Source organism: Amyelois transitella, chromosome 25 (assembly GCF_032362555.1).
Source record: "Amyelois transitella isolate CPQ chromosome 25, ilAmyTran1.1, whole genome shotgun sequence".
Lineage (NCBI taxonomy): Eukaryota > Metazoa > Arthropoda > Insecta > Lepidoptera > Pyralidae > Amyelois > Amyelois transitella.
Window position 1 is genome coordinate 4,478,381 of NC_083528.1, and position 25,226 is coordinate 4,503,606.

General features: G+C 35.5%; 1 protein-coding gene across 2 annotated transcripts in view; it reads right to left on the bottom strand.

Moving 5' to 3' along the window:
* Positions 1-169: 169 nt before the first annotated feature.
* Positions 170-25,226, bottom strand: part of LOC106137162 (endothelin-converting enzyme homolog) — a 41,471-nt gene continuing 16,414 nt past the window's right edge. For both annotated transcript variants that reach the window (XM_060951592.1, XM_060951591.1), the window contains 13 exons: positions 15,555-15,720; positions 13,804-14,007; positions 11,211-11,424; positions 10,711-10,783; positions 10,090-10,410; positions 9,886-9,983; positions 9,480-9,643; positions 8,860-9,042; positions 8,260-8,421; positions 7,515-7,704; positions 3,613-3,743; positions 3,073-3,212; positions 170-2,837 (listed from right to left, as the gene is read on the bottom strand). In XM_060951592.1, coding sequence (XP_060807575.1) covers positions 2,661-2,837; positions 3,073-3,212; positions 3,613-3,743; positions 7,515-7,704; positions 8,260-8,421; positions 8,860-9,042; positions 9,480-9,643; positions 9,886-9,983; positions 10,090-10,410; positions 10,711-10,783; positions 11,211-11,424; positions 13,804-14,007; positions 15,555-15,720 — 2,223 coding nt within the window. In that variant the 3' untranslated portion in view covers positions 170-2,660. The remainder of the gene's footprint in view (positions 2,838-3,072; positions 3,213-3,612; positions 3,744-7,514; positions 7,705-8,259; positions 8,422-8,859; positions 9,043-9,479; positions 9,644-9,885; positions 9,984-10,089; positions 10,411-10,710; positions 10,784-11,210; positions 11,425-13,803; positions 14,008-15,554; positions 15,721-25,226) is intronic.

A 25,226-nucleotide genomic window follows, 5' to 3' on the forward strand; every position in this document is an offset into this window, starting at 1 on the left:
TCAATCATGAAATCTTTGCTTGCGCGATGTAGACTCTTTTCTGTTATTAGTTAATAGCGCCGGGTGATTAGCTGTTGTGACTTGTGCCGTAGAGATGTCGCCACACATTCGTACATTCAACCGTAGATGATAATTAAAATCTAGTAATAAATAAAATAAAACGATTAAGTACGTATAATGACAACAAAATTTAATCTTCAATTTTATACATACAAACAAATCAGTCCACTACAAAAAATTGTGAAGGTACTTAAAAACAAAAAAGGTACTGTCGGTAACAAAAGTCAGTAGGTACCACTTTTGTTTTTAATGATGTTTATAATGACTTATAAAAGCCATTTTAAACAAAATATATTTAATCATAAAAAATCAAACTAATGTATGTCAATCCAGTGTAAAATAAAAACATACTTAGTACATAATTAAAATAAACTACTCAATAAAATAAAACGATAACGATACAATTTTGGTGTTCTAATTAGTTCTATTATATTTGTATAAGTAGGTAATTAATACTGACGAGTGATTACTTTCATTCTAAAATGTTTTACATCTACGATTAAACAAAAATGCGAAAAATTGCATCTAAAATTTCTTATAAAGTATTTGGTCTCGAGCTTGATAAGCTGTTTTGTGTAATGATATGAAATGTCACTTTTATAAATAACTTTCATAATCGGTTCTAATGGTTATTTATTCAAAACAAGACCTTTCAATGTTTTTTAAATAATTCTAAGGTTAAATTCGTGCACAAAGTTGGCAGAGAACTTTTATTACCCAGCTAATGAAACAGAAATGACCCTACAAAGTTGATGAAGTGAAATATTTTCGAACTGGGCTTTATTTATTTTGTTGAATATGCTTTTACCATAAATCAATATAATCCATATTATTTTTAGGTACATACATATGTTTTTAAAACTTATATATTAGAGTTATAAATCTCAATGTTACTTTTTTAAAATGAGCTACAATATAGGAAATTGTACAATTACAGGATTGGGTACATCAAGAGACAAAAATTTATTGTCATTTTTATTTATAATACGACATAATTGGACATAATTGTTCTGAAAATAAATGCTTTTTATGTGTGTTAAAATATAATTATCAATAAAATAATCTTTTTATTTATTAAGAAAAATAAGTTAATTAGAGTGAAGGTAACATCAAATAAATAAGGCCTCTATGCCTTTTTTATTTTAAGGTAAACATATATACTAAGGTAACTGTATACTTAAAAGTAATAAGCATTTTTACTTCTGTCGCGTCAATATCAGATTAATGGCACACTAAAAATAAAGTTTACATAGTGAAAATCCATTTAAAAAATAACAAAAGATACCTTTACAAAAAATAAACAATCTAAATTGTTTTTAATTTCATTGAACATATTGATTTTCATTAATTCTTTACACTTATATTTTTGTTTGATCACTAGTATACTCTTTGCGCACATTGAACATAATAAACACAACAACTATATATTAATGTACAAATCACTATACGAAAACAAAACATCTTAAAAAATATTTGTTCAAAAATGTCCAGCATTTTCGCCATTACGAGTACTATTTATGTTATAAAATTGTTTTATCTAGATTACCACAGTGACCCCGAGCTGTAATTATTGTTAGTTCATTCGCGTTATTATGTAAGGAGCCGAAATTTAAATATCAAGGCACCTATATTTGATCAGTGTGAATATAGAACTATCTTGTACTTACCCGACTGCATATTAATTGTGTAAAATGTTTTCGGGTGTTTAATTGCTTTGGCACGTTCTGTAACATGTAGTTAGTTAGATTTTAGGGTGAATTGGTTTATTGTTCTAAATTAAATTCAGATTATTACCTATTCGTGCAGTCGAGATTTTTCAAATAATCTAACCTCGTTTAATAACACAAAAACATAACATTGTTTATAAAAATATAATGTTGGACGCTGTATCTTAATTCTGATTAAAATTATTGAAAGGTGAAATTTTTTTAAATTATAATTATATTTTTTGAATGGCACTTATATTAACCAGGTTCACTTAAAAATTAAGTACGTCTAGACATTTCACACACTAACTTAAGTATATTTTTGAATTAAGGTACAATAAAGGAAAATAAGGGTGAAGCTTAAATTATTAGGATACATTGTTAACAACTTCAATGCTAACACAAAATTACTAATTACATCAAAGATTAAGTATTTAAGGAAGTAATATTTAGATTACCTATTACTTAGTCTGAAACAAGATAGACTACAGTAGTCATTATCATCGTTTTCAAATAATGTACCTAGTAGTTTTCTAAATTTTTATTAAATCCAGTGATCAAATCCAAGGAAATGTAGTTTCTATCTTGTATCAAACTATAACTCTATATATTTTACTGCATTTGCTTCCTCAACTCTCATACATAATACCCGTTTTCAAAGCTAAGCTCTATTATATACAAACAATATATATATCAAAATCCTAAAGTCACTCTTAAACAGACTGATGTAATAATACATGCCTTCTGCGCATAAAATCTTGAGATTTCATAAGCTAATCATATTCCTTGAACAATCTTCAGTTGAACATCTGAACAATCGCTGCTTCAAATAAATATAGAGCACATTCAAAGCTCTGCAGAGATTACATCTTCTTTTTGATTAAATATTAATATTTACCACACTTCGCATTTGTGCTTCGGGTTCATTTTTGATCCAATCGGACATTTAAACTCTTCAGAAAATTCCTTCAAATTCGATATGGGCCCAATAACTCTGTACTTAGCAACGGTGTGGTCGTCTTTCTCGATTTGCATCTTCGTTGATTCATTTGTCATTGCAGAACACCACACCTATTTCAAATTTATTTTTATTATTGTCAATCAATATTAGTATTGAAGAAAAAAAAAACAGTGCACGAGATTTCGATTACCTACCAAAAAAATATCTATCTATAATTGAAGATAAAAACACTTTAAATCAACTAATCACTTTTGCGAGTGTCTGTACTATCAAACTTAGCTATCAAATAATAAAGTAATAATTTATTCAATTGATGTTTTTTTATATAAGTAATATTTTTGTTACCTGTGCGAAAGATATGAAGAACAGTTGTCGGTGATTGTACTTGAGGCCTGGCAAAGTATAATTCACCACGGCGTTTTTGCTGTAATCCAAATAGGCATGAAAAGATGCTTTCAATCCTCCATTGTCTGCAATATTTTCTCCTGAAATAAGTTTAAATAGATAAGACTCTAAAAATATTTTATTTAAGTAGGTACGTAAATGCAATGCGAAAATCTGTCTTTGCGCTTTCACGCTAAGAATCAAATTTGATTAAATTTGTTGGAGTTTACTCTGGTAAGTACCTGGTGTACAAAGTAAATAAGTAAATGCTTTATTGTTCACTAAAGGAGTACATTACAAATATAAAACAGTAGTACATTACAAAGGCGGGCTTATCCCTAAGTGGGAGTAACTTAAGTTTTCAATAATAAAAATGATCGGCTTCTAATTAACCAGCTCTTTTGTATCAAGTACCTATTTGAAATAAAACTATTCCCCTCAAATAAATCTGGATCATGTCAAAATTAGGTATCAGACTAGACTAGACTAAGCTCTACATACCTAACGTTTGCTTGCCGTTCAAATGCTGTCCCTCAATAGAGTAGTTGGAGTATTGTCTCTGGATACACTCGGCTCGCTTCTTGAATCTGGCTATGGTGGCGTTGTTCCACCATTGGTTCAAATTGCCGAACCTGAGGACATGAAGGAAGAATCTTAGTTTAACCACGTATTAAGATATGAAAAAAATTATAGCGTAATTTCCACTTCTGAGATCGGGGTTTACGCGAAGCGGTTCATTTACATGAACTGTACGGGTGGTATTTTACAATACCACCCGTACAGGAGGAGCTCCTCTTGAGAGAAGAAACAATTAAGATAAAGTGCGCATTTAATCATCAGTATGCTCGCATCAATCAATTATTTGCCGAAGACATCCTGACTACGTCAAAGTAAAAGGTCATAATGCAGGTTAATGGACAATTGAAGATGCTAGTGGCGACATCTCTACGCCAAACGTCACAACAGTCAATCAGACGACAACTGTCCATCATCGCGAAGAACGCGCAAACAAAGATTTTACGGATACATACATACATATAATCACGTCTATATCCCTTACGGGGTAGACAGAGCCAACAGTCTTGAAAAGACTGATAGGCCACGTTCAGCTGTTTGGCTTTATGATGGAATTGAGATTCAAATAGTGACAGGTTGCTAGCCCATCACCTAAAAGAAGAATCCCAAGTTTATAAGCCTACCCCTTAGTCGCCTTTTACGATATCCATTGGAACGATTTACGGATTGGAGCATAAATACAACTTCCGAGTCAACATCGTCGGAGCCGCGGTTCCCCAGGCAGGACTCCTAGCCTGGCGGAAGATCTTCCCTTTGGTGGCGGTCGAGCCGAATCATCTCCTGGTACAATGCTGACAAAGCGAACCCCGGGCCCTCAAGCTTAGCAGAGGACGAACACGCGAAGATAAAAGAGACTGTTGTAAATCTACTTTCTTTATACATATAATCACGTCTATATATTATAAGTATTGAAAGTTACCAAGCCAAATGAGAAGATTATTATGTTAGGTGATTTTAATGGATGGGTGGGTGTAAAGCGTGATGGATATGAAAAGGTGCTTGGTGCGTTTGGTGACGAAAAGGTGAATGATAATGGAAGAAGTGTATTAGAAATTTGTCTAGAGTGGGATCTTTTTGTGTCGAACTCAATGTTTCAACATAAAGAGATCCACACCTATACAAGAGTGGAAGGTATTTTAAAAAGTATGATAGACTTTGTGATTGTAGATGAAAGATTGAAGAACAAAGTGCTGGATACCCGTGCATATCGCGGTGCTGGCATTGACTCGGACCATTTACTGGTGATATCCCGGATAAGGGGTATCTTCAATCGCTGGCGGCACAGGGTAAGGGAGCAAACCAGCGCTTTGGAAAGAGTGAAAGTAGAAAATTTGCAAGATATGGATGTAGGTAAGAAGTATATTAATAGACTGAAGGATGAAATTGAAGATTTAGATGAGAGGAGCAATATTGAAGATGGATGGAAGGAATTTAAAGAAAGAATTGTGAAAGTAGCTGTTGAAGTGTGTGGTGTAAGTAGAAGAAGGAAAGGGAAAAATCACAAAAATGCGTGGATGAGTAAAGATGTGCAAGAACTTGTGCGATTAAAGAAGAAAGCATGGCTGGATTTGTTAGCAGCAAAAGCTAACTTAAGGATGCAAGAGGTTATAGATGAGGATGTGAATGAAGCACGTAAGGAATATAAAAAAATGAAAGATTTGGTTAAGAAAGCTGTGATTAGAAAGAAAGAAGAGTATAAAGAGGATTTTGATAAAAGGCTATCAGAAGACTTTCAGTCAAATCTGAAAGTATTCTGGAAATCCGTAAGGTCAGCCCGAGGAAAAACTATAACCAGAGAGCTGACTAGGATCAGATGCCAGGATGGTAGCGTTGTGAAAGGAGAAGAATGTGTGCTAAAGATATGGAAGGACTATTTTGAGAGTTTATTTGAAAAAAAGGAAGAAAATAAGAAAGAGTTCTGCTATAGCGAAGAAAAAGAGAATGAGATGGAAGGCGAAATTGAAATGTTTGAAATTGTGGAAGCACTTAAGAGTATGAAAGCGGGTAAGGCTGCCGGGTATGATAGAGTGTCGGTCGAGATGCTTAAAGCAGGAAAAGGCGTCGTAGCTAGACAGTTGTACTGCCTTTTCAATTTGTGTTGGAGAAGCGGCCGAGTACCAAAAGATTGGTGTAAGGCTGTTATTGTGCCACTTTACAAAGGAAAAGGGTCACAACTGGACTGCAAAAATTATCGTGGTATAAGCCTGCTTAGCGTCGTCGGCAAATTGTATGCTAAGGTATTGATTAATAGAGTCAGGAATGAAACTGATGACAAAATATGGGATGCTCAAGCGGGATTTCGAAAGGGAATGGGATGTACTGATCAGGTCTTTTCTTTGCGGTGCATAGCCGAAAAGTTTTTGGCCAAGAGTCAAAAAGTCTATTGCACTTTCGTGGATTTGGAAAAGGCCTATGACAGAGTTGAGAGGAATGAATTGTGGTCAGCACTTTCTATGCATGGGGTGAACAGTCTCTTGATACGAGCACTGAAATCCTTATATGAGGATTCGAGTGCTAGTGTCAGGATAAACGGAGCGCACACTGAGTGGTTTAAGATTGAGAAAGGTGTTAGGCAGGGATGTGTTGCGTCACCGTGGCTGTTCAACCTATTTATGGATAGTTGTTTGACAGATTTGAAAGAGTCTGAAAGTGGATTAAGGATGAATGAATTACTCGTCAAATGTCTGCTCTATGCCGACGATCAGGTTATACTGGCGTCATCAGCGGAGGAGTTACAGGAGATGGTAAACTGTATGCATGAAGCTTTAAAAGAGAAAGGAATGAAAGTGAACGTAAGTAAAACTAAAACACTGGTTTTTGAAATGGAGAAAGAAATGACAGCATGTAATATTTTGATTGGAGGAGAAAAAGTTGAGCAAGTGAAAGAGTTTGTATATCTAGGATCAAAGTTTACATCAGATGGCAAGTGTGATAGTGATATTGAAAGGAGAGTGAACGCGGGGAACATGGTGAATGGAGCTTTGCATGCCTTTATGAGCAGTCAGAAACTATCCAAAAAGGCTCGACTGGCTGTGCACAGGGGCGTGTTGGTCCCGACATTAATGTATGGGAGTGAAAGTTGGGTATGGCAAAAGAAGCACGAAAGCAGAATAAATGCAGTGGAAATGAGAGCGTTAAGGAGTATGTTGGGTGTGAAATTGAGTGACCGGATAAGGAACAGCGTGATAAGGGAATGTTGTGATGTGAAAGAAGATGTAGTTACAGGAATAGAAAAGGGTATGTTGAGATGGTTCGGTCATGTGGAGAGGATGAATGAAAACAGGTTGACTAAGCAGATATACAAGGAGAGTGTGGAGGGAAAGGTCGGGGTGGGAAGACCTAGACGAACATATCTTGATCAAATTAAGGACGTCCTGGTGAAGGGTCAGGTCAAAAGTGCCCGAAACCGCCGAGCTTGCATGAAGAGAGTTATGAATGTGGATGAAGCAAAGGAAGTATGCAGGGATCGTGGCAAGTGGAAAGAGGTAGTCTCTGCCTACCCCTCAGGGAAAGAGGCGTGAGTTTATGTATGTATGTATGTATGTATGTATGTATGTATATCCCTTGCGGGGTAGACAGTGCCTGCAGTCTTGTAAAGACTGATAGGCCACGTTCAGCTATTTGGCTTTAAGATAGGATTGAGATTCAAATAGTGACAGGTTGCTAGCCCATCGCCTAAAAGAAGAATCCCAAGTTTATAAGCCTACCCCTTAGTCGCCTTTTACGACATCCATGGGAAAGAGATGGAGTGGTCCTATTCTTTTTTGTATTGGTGCCGGGAACCACACACACACACATTTCTTTATAATCTGAACCAAACAAAATACCTGTCATACTCTCTGCCCTGGTCATCGAAGGCATGGGTCAGCTCGTGGCCCATGACCACTCCCATAGCGCCGTAGTTGACACTCTTGGGGTTGTCTCCATCGTAGAATGGTAGCTGGAGAATGCCAGCTGGGAACACTATCTGGTTTTTGGTCGGGGTGTAATAGGCGTTCACGGTGGATGGAGTCATACCTGTGGAGTAAGTATTTGGTTGGTAAATAATCAATTGGGGGAATACCTCACATATTATTAAATAGGTCAATTTGATGAGTCATATCTCGTAAGTTAAAATTTTGCTTCTCGAAGGAAATGTAACTACTTACTATTCAATCGGTCAATTTGTTCATGTACAGAGTCACTAATTGAGCAAAAATAAGCTGGTCAGCTTCCGGTCTTGCCTTAGATACTTGTTTACAAATTTCCTTATAACGAAATACTTATTTTATCTACCACTAGACGTTGCACGAACTGTCCTTTATTTGCGAGGATGTATTGAGGCATTCGTGATTATTTCCTACTTTAGTCATCATTATAGTTTCCGCCATTTGTAGGCCAATGCTGGAACCTCCTCTAAAAATTCGATCGACCTCTTGGAATCATCGTGGCTTTGGAGTCTTCTTGGAAACATAATAAGGCCTTCCAACAACAAAGGTAGAATGTTAATTTTATAAGCTACCCTGCCGATATGTGGTCACCACATTTTACGCTTAGTAACTACGCACTACCTAATAATTTTAAAGATCTCACCCCACTTAGTCTTATTGACTGGCTGGTCCAATTTCTTCAGGTCATTCTTCAGGCTGTACATGTTGAAAGCGATGTTATTCTCGAAGTACTCATTAGGCTTCACCTCCAGCTCGTGGTACTGTTTGTCCAGTTCGTCTTTGTGAAGAATGTAGTCGGGGAAACCTGAGAATTCATTAAAGTAATGAAAGAATGGGTACGGCCAAAGTAAGGATGCACATGTTTAAATCCTATAGCGACCATGTATCAATGACTCTCATGCAAATAATGTACATTAGTTTGATTGCCAACCGATGCTCTGTGAGGGAAAATATCATTAGGAAATCTGCACACTCAGACGGGAGCCGCTTCAGTCACAGGCGAACCCTAGGCACTTGTCCAAAAAGGTAGCGACACAACCGGTACTAAGACCAGGAGGACGACATTGTCGGGAGATAACCTCAGAATCTCCAGAAACTTGTCATTAAATGTTAAAGGTAACTTGACCATAATAGCCCACGCTTGGATCATCGTAGACCCCAAGTCTTCTAAGCCCCAGAACAATCCAATCCTAAGACGATGGAAAATTGAATGATCTTTCTATAACAAAGTAACCAAACTAACCAATCATATCAGTGATGGCGTCAGCCTTGATCTCAGCGGCCAGTCTGGTCTCCGTGTCCATCCAGTCCAGATTCTTGAGGTTTCTCTTGAAAGCGTTCCGAATGTTGTCGATCATAATCTCGCCTTGGGTTTTGGCTTCTCCGTGGAAGACTTCTCGGACAAACATGGCGCCGACAGCAAAGCCTAGAGAAAGATATAAAGTTAAAAATACGTCATCAGTTGCCATGATATATACGTACAGAAATTAGAACGCGTTATTACAATATATACCTACTCTTGTATTTTGTGTTTTTCAATAAAATCTTTTTCATTATAGGACAAAGATATGTAACGATATGCAATTGTAGCTTGGGACTCAGAAAATAAATCTAACACTAAATTGAGTGAGGTGTGATTGAAAGTTGACCAGGGAATTATGGTATCTCCCATTTTAATATCTAAATGCATAAATTTAAAAAATCTCTTATAACCGTTTCTACGAAAGAAGAACTTAGTGCTCTCCTACACTTCCAAAGAAACACATACGTCAAATTTTAGTTGCGTATGTCCAGCAGTTTCGAGTGTCAATTTCATCACTCAGAGTTTTAAAATATTGATTGATTGATGAAAACCAGGCTTACCAATAGCATTGTTAGTGTCAGTGACGCAGTATCTCCAAGATTCTTCAGTGCCTTCTGATCCAAACAGCGCCTTCCTCAATATTTTAGTAGCATCCCGGAAATTCTTTGAAAGGTAGGGAGATAGTGAGCGGGAGACTTGCCACATCATGTAGCTGGTAAGAGTCCTGGAAATAGGAGCAGGCACTTATAATCTTCAAGAAAATATGAGTAGAAATACAGAATATAAAGAAGAGAGAAGCAACTGTTCTGTTCTTTACATCTGCTGAATTTTATATCAACTTATTTATGATGTTGTACTAAGACTCTATGATAGGATAGATCTCAAATCACAGAAGTCAACTGCACATAGTTTATGATCAATAATACATGGAGCATTAAAAGTTTATGAACATAAAGTGCTTCTTACTTTTTATCTTCTTCAGTTCTGCTGTATTTCATGATGACTTGCGTCAAATTCCTGAAGTAATCAGGGGCATACACGACTATCGTTTCTGTGTCTGATATCTAAAAAACACGGAAATTATTGATACCAATAACGCACTAATAATAAGACATTATTTTCATTTGCAGTGTTAAGTAAATATTTAAAGTTAATTGAATTGTTACTTACACTTCTGTTAACCAATTCGAATGCATCATTGAAGAACAGAGACCAATTTAAAAATGGCGCTTCTTTTTGCCATTGTTTTATCGTAAAAGGATTGTACAACCCTTCTTCATCTCTTCGTTCTTCAGACGGTGTAGTTATATTAGCTAGGTCCGTTTCGAATTGTATCACTCTGTTCATTTGAGCCCTAGCCTCGGATTTATTAGCCCCTAACAGTACACAGACTCTAGTCATGTAGTCTAAGTATGCGTCCAAGACTTTTTTATGAGCTGTTTTGTTTAAATAGTTGTCCCTTGTTGGTAAATTCAAACCCCCTTGGTCAAGCTGAAAAACAATAAGTTAAATTTTATTGATTTTTTAATGGTTATATTCATTTACTTAAATTTTTAAGAAATGTTTAGTGCTTAGAAATTTGACATTTAGATAGATTTAAAACCACAAAATGGAAAACTAACAATAATATAAAGTCTTCGATCAAGTAAGTATGTAGATCAAGTTTAATTTTTTGCTGTAATAAGTTATCTATTTTCTATAATGTTCGGTTCAGTACACTTATTCTGTTGTTGACGTAGCCAAGTTACAAAATAATTATTTGTTTTAACCAGTTAATTGTTAAATACTTACTACAATGACGTGTCTGGAAGAATTCCTGTCGTCCTCCGTCACAGCCCAATTGAACAGTCCCCCTAAATTGTACCTGTAAATATGACATCTAGTTTGAACTAAATTGTACTGATATCCAATATTGCTGAGATTATAATAAAAACGTGGACTTTGGGTGACTGCGAGGTATTTCTGCAATGCATTTTTTTGGCTAAAACATTATGAGAAAAAGATTTATATTTTCATTATTAAAAGAAATACTTAAACTCTGCAAAAGACTAAAAATCTGTTGTCACCTTTTCATCGTTCGTAAAGCTATAATAGTTAGCTAGACTTAATGGCAACGCAACATGCTTGATCACGGCTAGTCCGTCAAGAGATGATAAAAAAAAATACAAACAATTGAAAAACCTAACTAAAACATATACAACTATTCTTAATTTTCTAAGTTACTTTACAATTACTCCCTATGAGTCTACATAATCATTCGAAGCTTTCCAATCATGTTTCTCAACACTTACGTATTCTGAACATCCTGCAGCAACTTTTGCAAGTCCCATTTGGGTTGTTTGATCATGGTATTGGACAGTATGTGCCAGCCACCCAGCTTCTTGATGACGCTCACTAAAGGTTTCTCAGCTAACTTCTCAATCGTCTCATTGGTGTCTATACAAGCATCGTAGTAGATACGGGCCTTCGCTTCAGCTGTAGTTGGGTCGGAGAGGTTTACTTTATCTGGAATGAGTGCAAAAGATGGTACATTATCATTGTGAGTTTTCTGATGTTGTCTTGTATTGAAACTGGAAAATTTAGCTAAATGAATTGATTTCATAAAATACTTCACTACGTCAACTTAGTTTTTTTATGCTGTAGTCAGGTCTCCGAAAGCACTAAAAATAGATGTATAGATGAAACCCAAGAATATACTTCTTGCAAAATTTGTTTGTGATGTCAAAATCTCATCAGGTAAAGCTGTAGGTACAAGAACTTTGACATGAAGTCATAACATAACATATAGGTAATCACGTCTATATATCCCCTGCGGGGTAAACATAGCCAACAGTCATCAAAAGCCTGAAAGGCCACGTTCAGCTGCTTGGCTAAATGATAAAATTGAGATTCAAGTAGTTGCTAGCCTTTAACATGAAGTCAGTGTAAAATAAAACTAAATTAAATAAATATCGAGTAAATTTAAGAACCACATCAAACCGCTATAGTCCTAGAGCCTGAGATAAGTCAAATTTTAAATTCAGTTCTTTTTCATGATTCACACATTGGAAAAATATACAGTACTTTATCGTTTCTAACTCAAAATGCACGACAAACACTCTGAATCTAAGTTATATTAGAATATTGTGGTTGCTAATTTTCAATTTAAACCAGTGTATAAATAGCCAAACGGGAAAGAAGTTTATCGCAGGCAGTGGGTGTAAAAAGCCTGATATAATGATGAAGACAAAAATTTAAAAAAAAAACTTAACAAAATAATAAAAACAATCTTAAAAATCACAACTTCCGCAACCTGAAGTTTATACCAAACCTATATAGGACAAGTGTATTGTAGTTATTAATTTATTATAAAGTATTTTTTTATTATTTTTTATAAAGTTTTAAGCTAACAGATTGAAAGGCAGATAGGAGCACGCAATATTTAATAATGCCTATTCACTCTTGCCTCTTGGACTGAGGGAGTGGGAGGAATAGATTTTAGCAGTTCGCATAACAAAATATTTGGCGAATCGAAAGGTGGAGATGTCGACCACTCTACCTCATGATTATCACTTACCTAAGACATTTGCGGATAGATTTGGATACACCTTTTAAGAATAGTAATAAGAACATATTTAATTGGTGATATCGTAAATCTTCAGATTAAGACACTGACCAAAAAATTGAAACAAGTGTTGTAAACCTTAGTAGGAAAACTATCGTATTTGTAAACAAACGCCCCAAAAGTAACAATCTAATTTATCGTTACAAAGCAAATACAAATCGTCGAAATTCACGAGAGCACACTAATTTGATATGAGTATGATGTGTAACAAAATATTGTACAGTCGGGTACAATATCGTTAAGTAGCTATGACGTGGCACTTCTAATGGCGCCACAAGATAAACATAAAAAATCATACGACTTGTAGCTAAACGCAATGATACGAGTATCATTCCAGTTTAAGCTTCATTGAGATGTTCTTCTAGTAAGTTTATTGGGAAGACAAATGCCAGTAGTTCTACTGGTTCACGTGATGATGCACATCTTTTGTAGCACGCACAGCATCAGCTAACTAACTTTTGTAGGCACATACTGAATAAACGATATTGGTATCTCTGTGCCGAAAATTAAGATCCTGAGCTTCACCTTTTTTTGAAATAACAAGTATCTTGAAATAAAAACTTCTATTTAATGTAAACTAATAATTGGAAATATGAATTGTATGCATTGTTGAGTTACCCTTGCACGGAATATCAGACGAGAGTTGTAAAAATACTAAATTAAGCAAACAATAATTGGTTATTTCAGTCTTAGGTAACACACACTTCAGAACCATTTTAAATTACATGAATTTATCAATTTTGGAATACAAAAGGACTATTGACTGTTGGTAGTAGTCCTTACTTGTGTAAGTTAATTTAGTACCGCATTTCACACACATATCACGTCTTAATTCCTAGCGGGGTTAATGCCAATAACCTTGCCATTTAGGTAATTTCTAAGAAAACCGCGTTTTTGATGATTTGTGATATCGTTAAATCGAAATTATCACTTTTCTCGCCGAATGTACCGACAGAAAAATTCATGGTAACAATAATAAATAAATATTCAAATATTGTATTTTCTAATAACCACGTCTTTATACGGTATAATAGCTGCGATACGTCTTGTATTTGATTTTCTCTTTTGGATCGCTAATATTTCGCAATATTTTATTGTATTTTCCTGAAAAATGGTACATGTGTGTAGGAGGGCATTCTAATTCTATTATCAATAAAAACGTATTATTTGCTTCATGAAAAAAAAAACTGGTTTTGTATTTATTAAGTTTTGCCAGTTAGTAAGTATTGTGTCCCATTTATACAAAAAATGAATAAATTTTGAAGTTGAATTTGGCTTACCTAGAGCAAATCGGATAATCAACTGATTTTGCAGCTCAATCTTGCTGAAGATCCCCCAACTGGACTTGCCCTCAGGGATAGGGTTGTTCTTCATCCATCCCCCGCAGGCGAACTCGTAGAAGTCCTCGCAGGGATCCTGGGATTCGTCCAATGCTCTCGCCACTTCACTAGCCGTGTAGATACAGGAGCCAGAGAGACAGATTGCTGAAAAATAAATTAAGAAATTAAAATTTATTATATTTTTCCTCAACTTTGACTTGGGAAAAAAGGAAAAATGTAAAATGTTTCTCTACCAGCGCAGATCATAAAAGTCAAATGTGTGCAATAAACTGTGTTTAGTTAATTAATAACACCGTAGGCACGATTTTTCTATCTGTCCGTCCGCCAATAGATTTGTGTGAGATCATACTAAGGTAATTATAGGCACTCGTATTGCAAAGCAAATGGTAAATGCATTACGGTACATACCTTATTATAATTACTGCAATCTGCAGTTCATGACATGTAGCTAATTTGTTGTTAGTTTCAAGACTTGCATTTTCTAGCTGTGTAAATATCGAAAAAGATAAGAATTGGAATTCCCGCATCTCTATTTCCCGATACATACAACTTGGGAATTTCAAGGCAAGAGTAAATAGTCACTATTTGAGCGTTGCGCAATGAAGCTTACTACAGGCAGATTGATCAAACACACTCAAATCTTTAAAAAAAACAAAGATACTCGTAAATGAAAGTGCATAAGGTCTTACAACTCATTCAGCCTACACCTGTGTGAACGCGTGGGTTATCAAAATATTGAGTGTGCTTGTTTTTGTGTTATTGTTTTATATTTACACATTGTTTGTTGATAGTTCGTAATGCAGATAAGGAAGTACCTAATTGTTTGTATCGCCTCTCATTATCATTGTTTGTGATGCGTGCGAATTTGATTGCCCTAAACTGTTTTTGATCGTTGTCCAATTGATGAGCAGTTTAAAAATATACTTATATGAGTTTACGAAGTCGTGGACATAGAATGATTTGAAAGAAGAAATTATATTTCAATTACATAGTATCTTAAAATACTAGATGAACCTGTTCTGGCAAAAGTTTTTTCTCGTAAAATTAAGGTATTACAAATTAACAAACTTTTATTAATTTGATCGATATTCCTACGTACATTATTTACATACCTACATTCTTTATATTCTTACCTGACACTATTTGAATCTCAATTATATCATTATGTCGCATATCAACTGAACGTGGCCTATCAGTCTTTCAAGACTGCTGGCTGTCTACCCCGCAAGAAAATGAAGATATAAACGTGATCATATGAATGAATGACTGATATACTATAGTTTTTACCGGGATAAAAGTACCCTTTGTCCATTTCCACACGTGATATTTCAAGAAGATTCATTTAGTAGATAACGCGTGAAGAGACAAAAAAAAAATAAACCTACTTTCGCATTTACTAATTATATTAGTTGGTTCCGTGTGGTTCCTGGCACCAATAAAAAAAAGAATAAGACCACTCCATCTCGTTCCCATGGATGTCGTAAAAGGCGACTAAGGGATAGGCTTATAAACTTTGGATTCTTCTTTTAGGCGATGGGCTAGCAACCCGTCACTATTTGAATCTCAATTCAATCATAAAGCCAAACAGCTGAACGTGGCCTATCAGTATTTTCAAGACTGTTGGCTCTGTCTACCCCGCATGGGATATAGACGTGATTATATGTATGTATGTTTTAGTCAGGATTACTCACTGCCATGAGTGTAAGGTTTCTCGCAGTCCGGCACTCTGATGTAGGAGCCGTGGGGGATGAGGAGTAGCGTCCCGAGCAGCAAAACGAAGACCAGCAGGATCCCACTGAGGATCATCAGGAACCTCTCCAGGCGGGTGCGCTGGTGCCATCCTATGAACGATATGCCCTGAAACAAGGATTAATTGCGTTAGGCAGTAGAAAATTACTAGTACTTTTGCATACACACATATACATATGGTCACGTCTATATCCCTTGCGGGGTAGACAGAGCCAACAGTCTTGAAAAGACTGAATGGCCACGTTCAGCTATTTCTCTTAATGATAGAATTGAGATTCAAATAGTGACAGGTTGCTAGCCCATCGCCCTAAAAAGAAAACCAAGTTTGTCAGCCTATCCCATAGTCGCCTTTTACGACATCCATGGGAAAGAGATGGAGTGGTCCTATTCTTTTTTGTATTGGTGCCGGGAACCACACGGCACTAGTACTTTTGCCTCTTGAAAAAAGAAGGTTTATGAATAGAATTACAGATATTGTAAAGAGAACTTACAGGAAGTCAAGATACGGTTCAGAATAGGTGCTGAGTAATCCCTTCACTTCACTACATATTATAAAGTCCACGTATTTAATCTGTTTGTAAACATGCGCTAATTTCGGAAAGTTATGGACGGCAAAATCCGTCCAAATCCTGTTTGAAATGATGGTTTTACGACATCCATTGGAACGAGATAAAGTGGTCCTTTTATTTTTTCTATTGGTGCCTGAAACCACACGGTTACAATATTGCGCAATTTATTTATCAAGATATGGTCTTTAAAATCTATACCAACGCAGATATAAGGGATATGTTACAGTCAAATCTATTTTCATATTCGAAGTATAATAAGTCTTTGTGTAGCCAATAAACGGCACGGCCTAAACGTATACACTGTCTATTTATAAACGTGGACTTTGGAAATGCAGATTTGATCTTCAATGTACTGCACTGTGCACTCTAACATGAGATAGAATTGAGGCGATGGTCTTAGTTGTTTCATCCATCAGGTCTTCAGGCCTTGGTTTATATACATACATAGAATACATACATATGGTCACGTCTATATCCCTTGCGGGGCAGACAGAGCCAACAGTCTTGGAAAGACTGAATGGCAACGTTCAGCTATTTGGCTTAATGATATAATTGAGATTTAAATAGTGACAAGGTTGCTAGCCTTTCGCCTAAAAAAGAACCCCAAGATTGTTTAGCCTATCCCTTAGTCGCCTTTTACGACATCCATGGGAAAGAGATGGAGTGCTCCTATTCTTTTTTGTATTGGTGCCGGGAGCCACACGGCCTTGGTTTATATTCTTGGATTAATTCATTCATTAACCACGGGTACGCGCCGTTATTGATACTACTTTTAATACTAAAAAGTCAATAATAACAATCAATTAATTTATTTGTTTCCGTGCTCATCCTTGTGAAGATAGCATGAAGTGTGCCTGCCAGGTGCTTCTCTTCCCGTGCAAATTGTAAAAGTCAATTAAGGGAAAAGCTTATAAACTTGAGTTTGCTGATTGTTCTTTTAAGCGATGGGCAAGCAACCCGTCACTATTGAATCTTAATTCCATCAAGCCATACAGCTGAACGCGCCCTTCCGTCTTTTTGAGATTGTTGTCTCTGTGTACCCCGTAAGAGTTAAAGACGTTATTTTTTTTTATTTTCCTCTGGCAGAAAACGTGTGGTTCCCGGCACCTATACAAAAAAGAATAGGACCACTCCATCTCTTTCCCCTGGATGTCGTAAAAGGCGACTAAGGGATAGGCTTACAAACTTGGGATTCTTTTCTAGATGATGAGCTGTCACTATTTGAATCTCAATTTCATCATTAAGCTAAATAGCTGAACGTTGCCATTCAGTCTTTTCAAGACTTTTGGCTCTGTCTACCCCGTAAGGGATATAGACGTGACCATATGTATGTAGAAAACGTACAAACAGTTGTTGCCACGCTGACGTCTTACAGAACGTAAACATGGTAATAATAATTTGTTGTTTACGTGCTGACTATAAACAGTTAGTCCGCTGACACGCAAAATAAAAGTACAAAAGATAAATCGTCAGTTTTATGTTTACTGGATTACAAAGTATGATTCTTTCCCTTTTAATTAACAAATAAATTAATTTGCATTATTTTATATTATGTAAAAATTGTAAGCTTGTCTGAAGAAGTAATTAATGTGGATGAAGCGAATGAGGTTTGTAGGGATCGTGGAAAATGCAAAGTAGTGACTTCCCCCACGGGAAGAGGTAAGATTTTATGTGTGTATGTGAATGTTTATTGTGATTGACTTTTTGCTCTCTTACTTAGCTTTCGTCTATGTCTCCTCTCGCGCAAAATGTAATATCATACACCGTTTTCATCGCGACGCTGTTTTCATCGCGCGAAAATCTATCGCTGTACACCGTTTCACTTCATAATAAAAAGCGAAAGAGCGACAGTTTATCGCGCTATAAAAACGGGGCTTCACACTGAACACATATTCTAAATTTATCACGCTCTCAATGCTTTTCTTAGAAAATATACCAGAGTTCATAAGTTTATCTTTGTCATGATTTAATGCTTATTCAGAGGGTATTATTCAATCAATTATTCATTTATTAGAAATATAGCTATAGTCCGCGATTTTATTATGTCGGGAGACTTATTAAAAACAATAAATGTGTGCGGAGAAGCAGCTGCTACGTTTTCTCTTCCCTACCAGCCCAGTATCGAAGCATTTACTTAGCTTATATTTATAAGAAAAAGCTGTTAAGGAACCATTACAAGAAGCTGTAGAGAACCAGAAAATGTATATTGACTATTATACAGCGTGACTTTTAATTCAACTGCATTTTAACTGTTAAGTGTACTCATCTAAAAGATATTTGAAAACGTTAATAGAAAAATATCAGTTCATATTTCAGAAAGTACGAAAAAATATTAAAGGTATCAAAATCCACGTTCCTAAATACGTCATATCATCCCGGCCGGCGGAAATGCGACGCGTAAGATTCAGAGGTCAACGGCACAATTCATTCAGCTGAGCGATCTCAACAACTCTGTACTTTACTTAATCTTGATACTAGAAAAATAATTTAATTTTCAGACATTTATTTACATGTTTTGTTTTAATTTCTTTTTGTAGTATTGGTCTTTAATAAAGCGTGTGACGTAGTTTTTGAGGGTTTTTAAAATGTGAAAATGATGACGTTTAATTTAAATAGAAATAGGCTCAAACGGCTCAGAAGCTTGGGTATAGTCTATGTTTAAAAGGATGCAGTTGTTTTAAATGTCACCCTGTATAGTAGTGGGTTACGTAAACAGAAGAGGTCGGTGGTGATGCGTATGGTTCCGGTTTAAATCCTACGTCGGCTATATAAATATGACTCTCTTCTGGTTATGTCCATTAGTTTGAGTGCCAACCGACCGAAAACATCCTGTAATAACCTACCCATTCAGGCAAATGAAATAACCATGATCCAATATGAGTTAGGTTCTCCTTCAAAGGTTGCGAAGGTCAGATGGAAGTCGTTACTTGTGTAAACCTGACTCCCACAATCCAGGATCCATGGTCAAGATCGAGCCCCTGGGTTTCTCTCCAGAGTGGTGAGGTTGTAACTGGGATTAACGCCAGCCCCCGTAGCATGGCACGCGCGACGCCGTTTTTATCGCGCTAAAAACTATCTTATCCTATTATATCATAATTATGTCATAATAAAAATTTAAACAGCAATAGTTTATCGCGCGGTAGTTTTTTTTTTATAAAAATTGAGTCGCTCTTACCACTGCAGGGAGGATGATGGCAGGAGTAGGAAGGAAGTGTGGTACGTGAACAAGATTCCCATGAGAACAATATCGTCAATGTATGTTACCATCTGTGATCACTTATATGAATGCCTTCTTTGTCAGTTGAATGACTATGATGACTATACATGTGCTATTGACGTCTGTAACGAGACAGCTGACTTGTAACGGACACTTGTGCAAGCAGTAATTGTTTATTAGCCAAGTTGTGAAAGTACTTCACTATAGTTCAATTAGAAGTTTTTGTTAATTAATGTCCGCGTAGATCTATATGTGAATTTCGGCTTTAAGATAGAATTGAGATTTAAATAGTGACAGGTTGCTAGCTCATGGCCTTCAAAGAAGAATCCCAAGCTTTTACTTAGTCGCCTTTTCGACATCCATGGGAGAGATATGGAGTGGTCCTATTCTTTTTTCTGTTGGTGCCGGGGACCACACGGCGCTTGAAATTACACATTCAATAAACCAGAAAGTTAGGATTTTTTCTTTAAAAACAAGAAAATCCGGTCTTCAGGATAACAGATCAGCCCCCGTAGAAAAGGGGGTGAGTAATACAGAACTAAAGGGACACTATAGAGATTTAGAAAGGAGTCAAGAAAGAGTGCGCTGTTTGAGAGCAAACGCAAGAGCCGTGCACTCCTCCCATGATGCGGCGACCATAACCAGAAGGTTGGTAGACCCTTGGATGGTGATGGGTCAGTACTCAAACAGTTTCATATTTTTCGTCAAGAGTGATTAGATGACTTGATAGAAATGATAAAGAAGATGATGAAAAAGATAATTGATGGAAAATAAAAAGGTCGAGACAAGTAGAAACATGTAGTCTCCTGCCTACCCTCCGGGATAATAAATGTATGTATGTATGTAAATACATTCTTATATAAAATATATTGATGGCTAAGCAAGCCAGGCAGTATTGGGATTCAAATCACGTAGCCTCCGACTAAGGGAATCGATACGGCGGGTGCGGGACGATTTATTAGCTTTAACGCTGTGAATATTCTAATAGCATTATAACGACATTATTTTAAAAAATGTTTATTTTTCTTATTTTATGTACCTATTCCCTTCCATAACCTTAATGTTTTTTTTTTGTGTGTCTTTCTTTTATATTTTTCACGTCATCTGTATGATTGAAATCTAGTTTAATACGTATATAAATATCACATGTTCCTAATTATTGTAAGTCTAACCTTATGAAGGTTGCTTATAATATCTTAATTTACACCCGTGGCTGAACCAGGCTTATGTATATTATACAGGGTGACATTTATTTCAACTGCATAAATTTAACTGTTAAGTGGACTCATCTAAAGGATATTTAAAAACGTTAAAAGAAAAATATCGGTTCATATTTCAGAAAGTACGAAAAAAAATAAAAGTATCAAAATCCACGATCCTAAATACGAAATATCACCCCGGCCGGCGGAAAAGCGACGCGTAAGATTCAGAGGTCAACGACACAATTCATTCAGCTGAGCGATCTCGACAACTCTGTACTTAATCTTGATACTAGAAAAATAATTTATTTTTCAGACATTTATTTACATGTTTAGTTTTACTTTTTTTTGTAGTATTGGTCTTTAATAAAGCGTGTGACGTAGTTTTTGAGGGTTTTTTAAATGTGAAAATGATGACGTTTAATTTAAATAAAAATAGGCTAAAACGGCTCAGAAGCATGGGTACAGTCTACGTTTAAAAGGATGCAGTTGTTTTAAATGTCACCCTGTATATATATATTATTATTCATGGTCGAGTGCGAACCCCGGGCTCTTCTCCAGAGTGGTAAGGATGTAATCAGAACTACAGCCAGAAGGAAGAAGAAGCAGGTGAAGATGCCGAAAAAAGAGTATTTTAATTTATGACCCAACCATAGGCACCCCGCAGTAGGGCACGAGCGACGCCGTTTATATCGCGTGAAATCTATCATTGTCCCGTTGCACGTCATAATAAAAAGTATAGTTTTTCGCGCGATAAATACGGCGTCGTGCGTGTCGCGGGTAAAAATATATTATCCAAATCGATTTGTCATAATTATACTATAAGCTCAATTATTGTCATTAATTACTTTATTTATAATATAGTAATTATTGACAATAGTTATCTATAATCTTCACGTTGTTCAAACATGAAGAATACATAAAAGATTATTGTTACAGTATTTTCGAGGTCACATACGTCAGTAGGTCAATTTGTTCTAGACTAGACGACCCCATGGGGCGATGGAAATAGCCCCATAAATATTTACTCTGGGCCCCGCCTAGACTGATGTTTCTATCAAAGGAAGATAATGATAACGTAACTTTAATACAAGATAGGTTAGTACATACATAAAATCACGTCTTAATCCCTTGCGGGGTAAACAAAGCCAACAGTTTACAACAATATGTTAATAATTTAATAAAAATAATATCAATTGAAGATGAAGATTAAAAATCATTGTAAACGTTACCTAAATGTCAGAGTAAAAACAAAAGAAAATTTACGTTTCTTCAATTATAAGTGGAAACCCTAATAAATAAAAACAATATCTTCACTTTGTTAAAACCGTTTTTTAAATAAAGTTTTAAACATACCAATAGGTATAAAATCTAATGTGATTAAAAAAAGCGAGGAAAGAGTATAGGTAAATCGACCCTTTATATGAAAAAGAGAAGTAAGAAAAAGAAAAAAATCACAGCGAAATTACAAAAAACAATACCATTCATTACCAAAAGTTTCATTCAATTTTATATATGTATTATAATTTGAGTGCACTTGGTCTCAATGTGCCTGGAATCCCCGAGTTGTATGTATCGATGATGATGAAAGATTTAGCGAATCGTAAGTCTTTCTTCTTGAAGAACTTGATATTAACAGTAATGCATTAGAGGATTGCAACAATTAATAAATCAACAGATGTACATTAATAATTAAAACGCATATAATAATAAAAAAACCGAATGTACCTCGCATAACACAACCATTGTCAATCATCGATATAATTAAATGCGCTCGCGCAGAAACAATAGCCACTGATGCAACCATCAAATTACTGAACAATAAATCTTTTCCTGAATTATCTACGGGTGAAAAATTACATCATACAATAGTACTTACTCATTATAAGCTATTGTTGGAAATGTTTTTTTTCATTGACATAAACTGATAGTAAACATGATTGTAGTTTTAAATGCTTCAAATCTATAATGGAATTACCTTTTTCCATGTAAGATTGAAATCTTACCAAGTGTGTTACTCGTGTATTTGACACATATCATGAATGTGTCCCTTAAAATATTTTTTTATAATATTTTTTTCTAGCCCTGTAAATAGCAGTAAATGTGCAACTTACATTGCCGCATCTAAAGATAACCCAAGGGACTCTGACCTAGTGTCATCGCGCAGACGTGAGGCAGACGAGCTGTAAACTCATTGTCAATTGATGTTTCCTATTACGAGTAAATAAAGATAATGCCTGGTATGCAATCTACAGCCAGAACTATTTCTTCGTTCCTTTTTGCAGATTTTGTCTGGTTTTTATAGCAAAAGGATAACATCTATATATGTATGTATTGTATTAGATTATATCCCTTGCGGTGTGGACAGAGCAAAGAGTTTCGAAAAAACTGGAAGGCCACGTTCAGCTGTATGGTATTGGGATTCAAATAGTGACAGGTTGCTAGCCCATCGCTTACAATAAGAATCCCATGTTTATAAACAAATAAAACAAAAGTTAAAAATGGTGCTGGCAAGCGATACTAATTAAAAGTAAAACAAATGTTGGATTAGATTTTCTTGATCAATCACGGTTTCAGATTAATAGGATTTATAAAAGGTGTCCCGTAGTTCAGGTCTTAAGATCATTAGCTCTCTTCTAACCCACTGGAAAATAATCTTGCTCGACTAAAAGTGGGTTTCAAATCACTTGACCCTTGATAGGTACCGACTCATTTGTCAAAACTGTTTCAGATCAATACCTATATCTAATCGTTCGATATTTTATAAATATCTAGACAACAGAATCAGAACTCGTAGATATATAAATTTAGCATAAGTAAGGGCAGAAGGGCCCTACAGATAGATGGTTCACGGTTCAATGGACCCCTGACGTTAGAAATTTCAGATAGCTTGGCATTATGACCTACAATTGATAGCCGATTAGCACTTCCTGGACGGCTCGTATCCTGGTCTTGTTGACCAATTCTAGTTCAAAGCGAGCCGCTGTGGTTGGTGGGTGGTATCTGATGTTGCCAAGCCATATATTGGGTTGCCAAATTATATTTTTTGAATGGGTTTTAAACCAATGGATTGTATCAAAACCTACTAGAATTATTATTATTTACTCATCTATTTAAAATTGATATATATACATATAATTACGTCTATATCCCTTGCGAGAAAACAGAGCCAATTAAAAGACCACGTTCAGCTGTTTGGCTCAATGACGGAATTAATATTCAAATAGCAGGTTGCTAGCCCATAACCTACAAGGAGAATCCTGAGTTTACTAACAATTTTCTTAGCCTATTCAATATTGGTATGATATTTACATACATATGTCATGTTTTTACACAAAACATACCTATTCGTCTCATTTCATTAAAAAAAACATTTAAGAAGAACATAATACCCAAGTAACAATTAGGCGCTAAAGTAAGATTTATAATAAGTCTATAAAAGCGCTAACTAGATTCTAAAGTGGTTTATGGGTGTAACAAATTAGTGTTAGAGCGCGCTCTAACCCTACTTTACCCCCGAATTGGGCACAATTTTTATATTACTTAAGGTTGTATAATGACGGTATACAAGAGTTATGGTAATTGGCTAAGAGGTACAATTAGTGCTATAAGAAAGTTATTATAGCGGTAACAGGATCTCTTAGCGATACAAGAGGGGTAAATAAGCGTCAACTGACTCCTTAAGCGGTACAGTAGAGATACAAAGGCGTTAATTATATTTTCAAGCGCTAAAAGGGAGGTAAATAGGTGTTTTGTAACGGTCTGAACGCTATTCAAGATAATTAAACTAATTTTGTGATCTAATAATAAATAATTTTATTTTCAATGGCTATAAGTTTACGACTAATGATTTTTATATTAAACAAAAAAAAGTGATATTGTATGGTGAGAAAGGAAGCATATTTTTGCTGCGAAGGGAAGTACACTGTGAATATGTTACATATTTATTGGCAAATAATTCGAGCGCCCGATGTATGTTGTCTATTTACTGAAAACTTTTCCAAGTATTTACAACAATTTTTGTTTATTTTGGTTGCGACGCCATTGTCAAAAACAAGTAGTCAATATAAGAAATACAGTAGTGACCTTAAGCGCTATTACTTTACCTTTAGTCACAAAAAAGTAACAATAGACGCTATAGGATCTGTTATAGCGAAAAATTATACTCCTATTTGACTTAAGGTAATGCAAGAGAGTTTTGTATAACTTCAAGCATTTGGTTCTATATAAGATTAAATAAACACTATTGTAAGGCTGGTAGCGCTTATTAACGCTATTGTGCAACTTTAGGTTCCTTTAAAGAGTTTATTATCACCTGCATAGCACTTTTGGAGGTAGTAGCTAATTCTTATTCTTATTTAGATCTTAGAGTTTTAAGATTCACTTAAAGCTATAACACAAAATGCTGTGCATGTACAACAGTGTTAAGATTTGCCATAATACATCCATAACCTTTAAGCTCGCCTAATTGTCGCGCTTGTAACTATGTATTATAAGTAGAAGTGATATACGTTACTTGGTACGCCACTTTATCGCCAATAGTCATAAGTGTTGCTACTGTAATGCCTTTGTAGCCCACTAAGTAACAAAATAAGCTCTAATCGTCGCCTAAATGTTTGTTGGGTATTC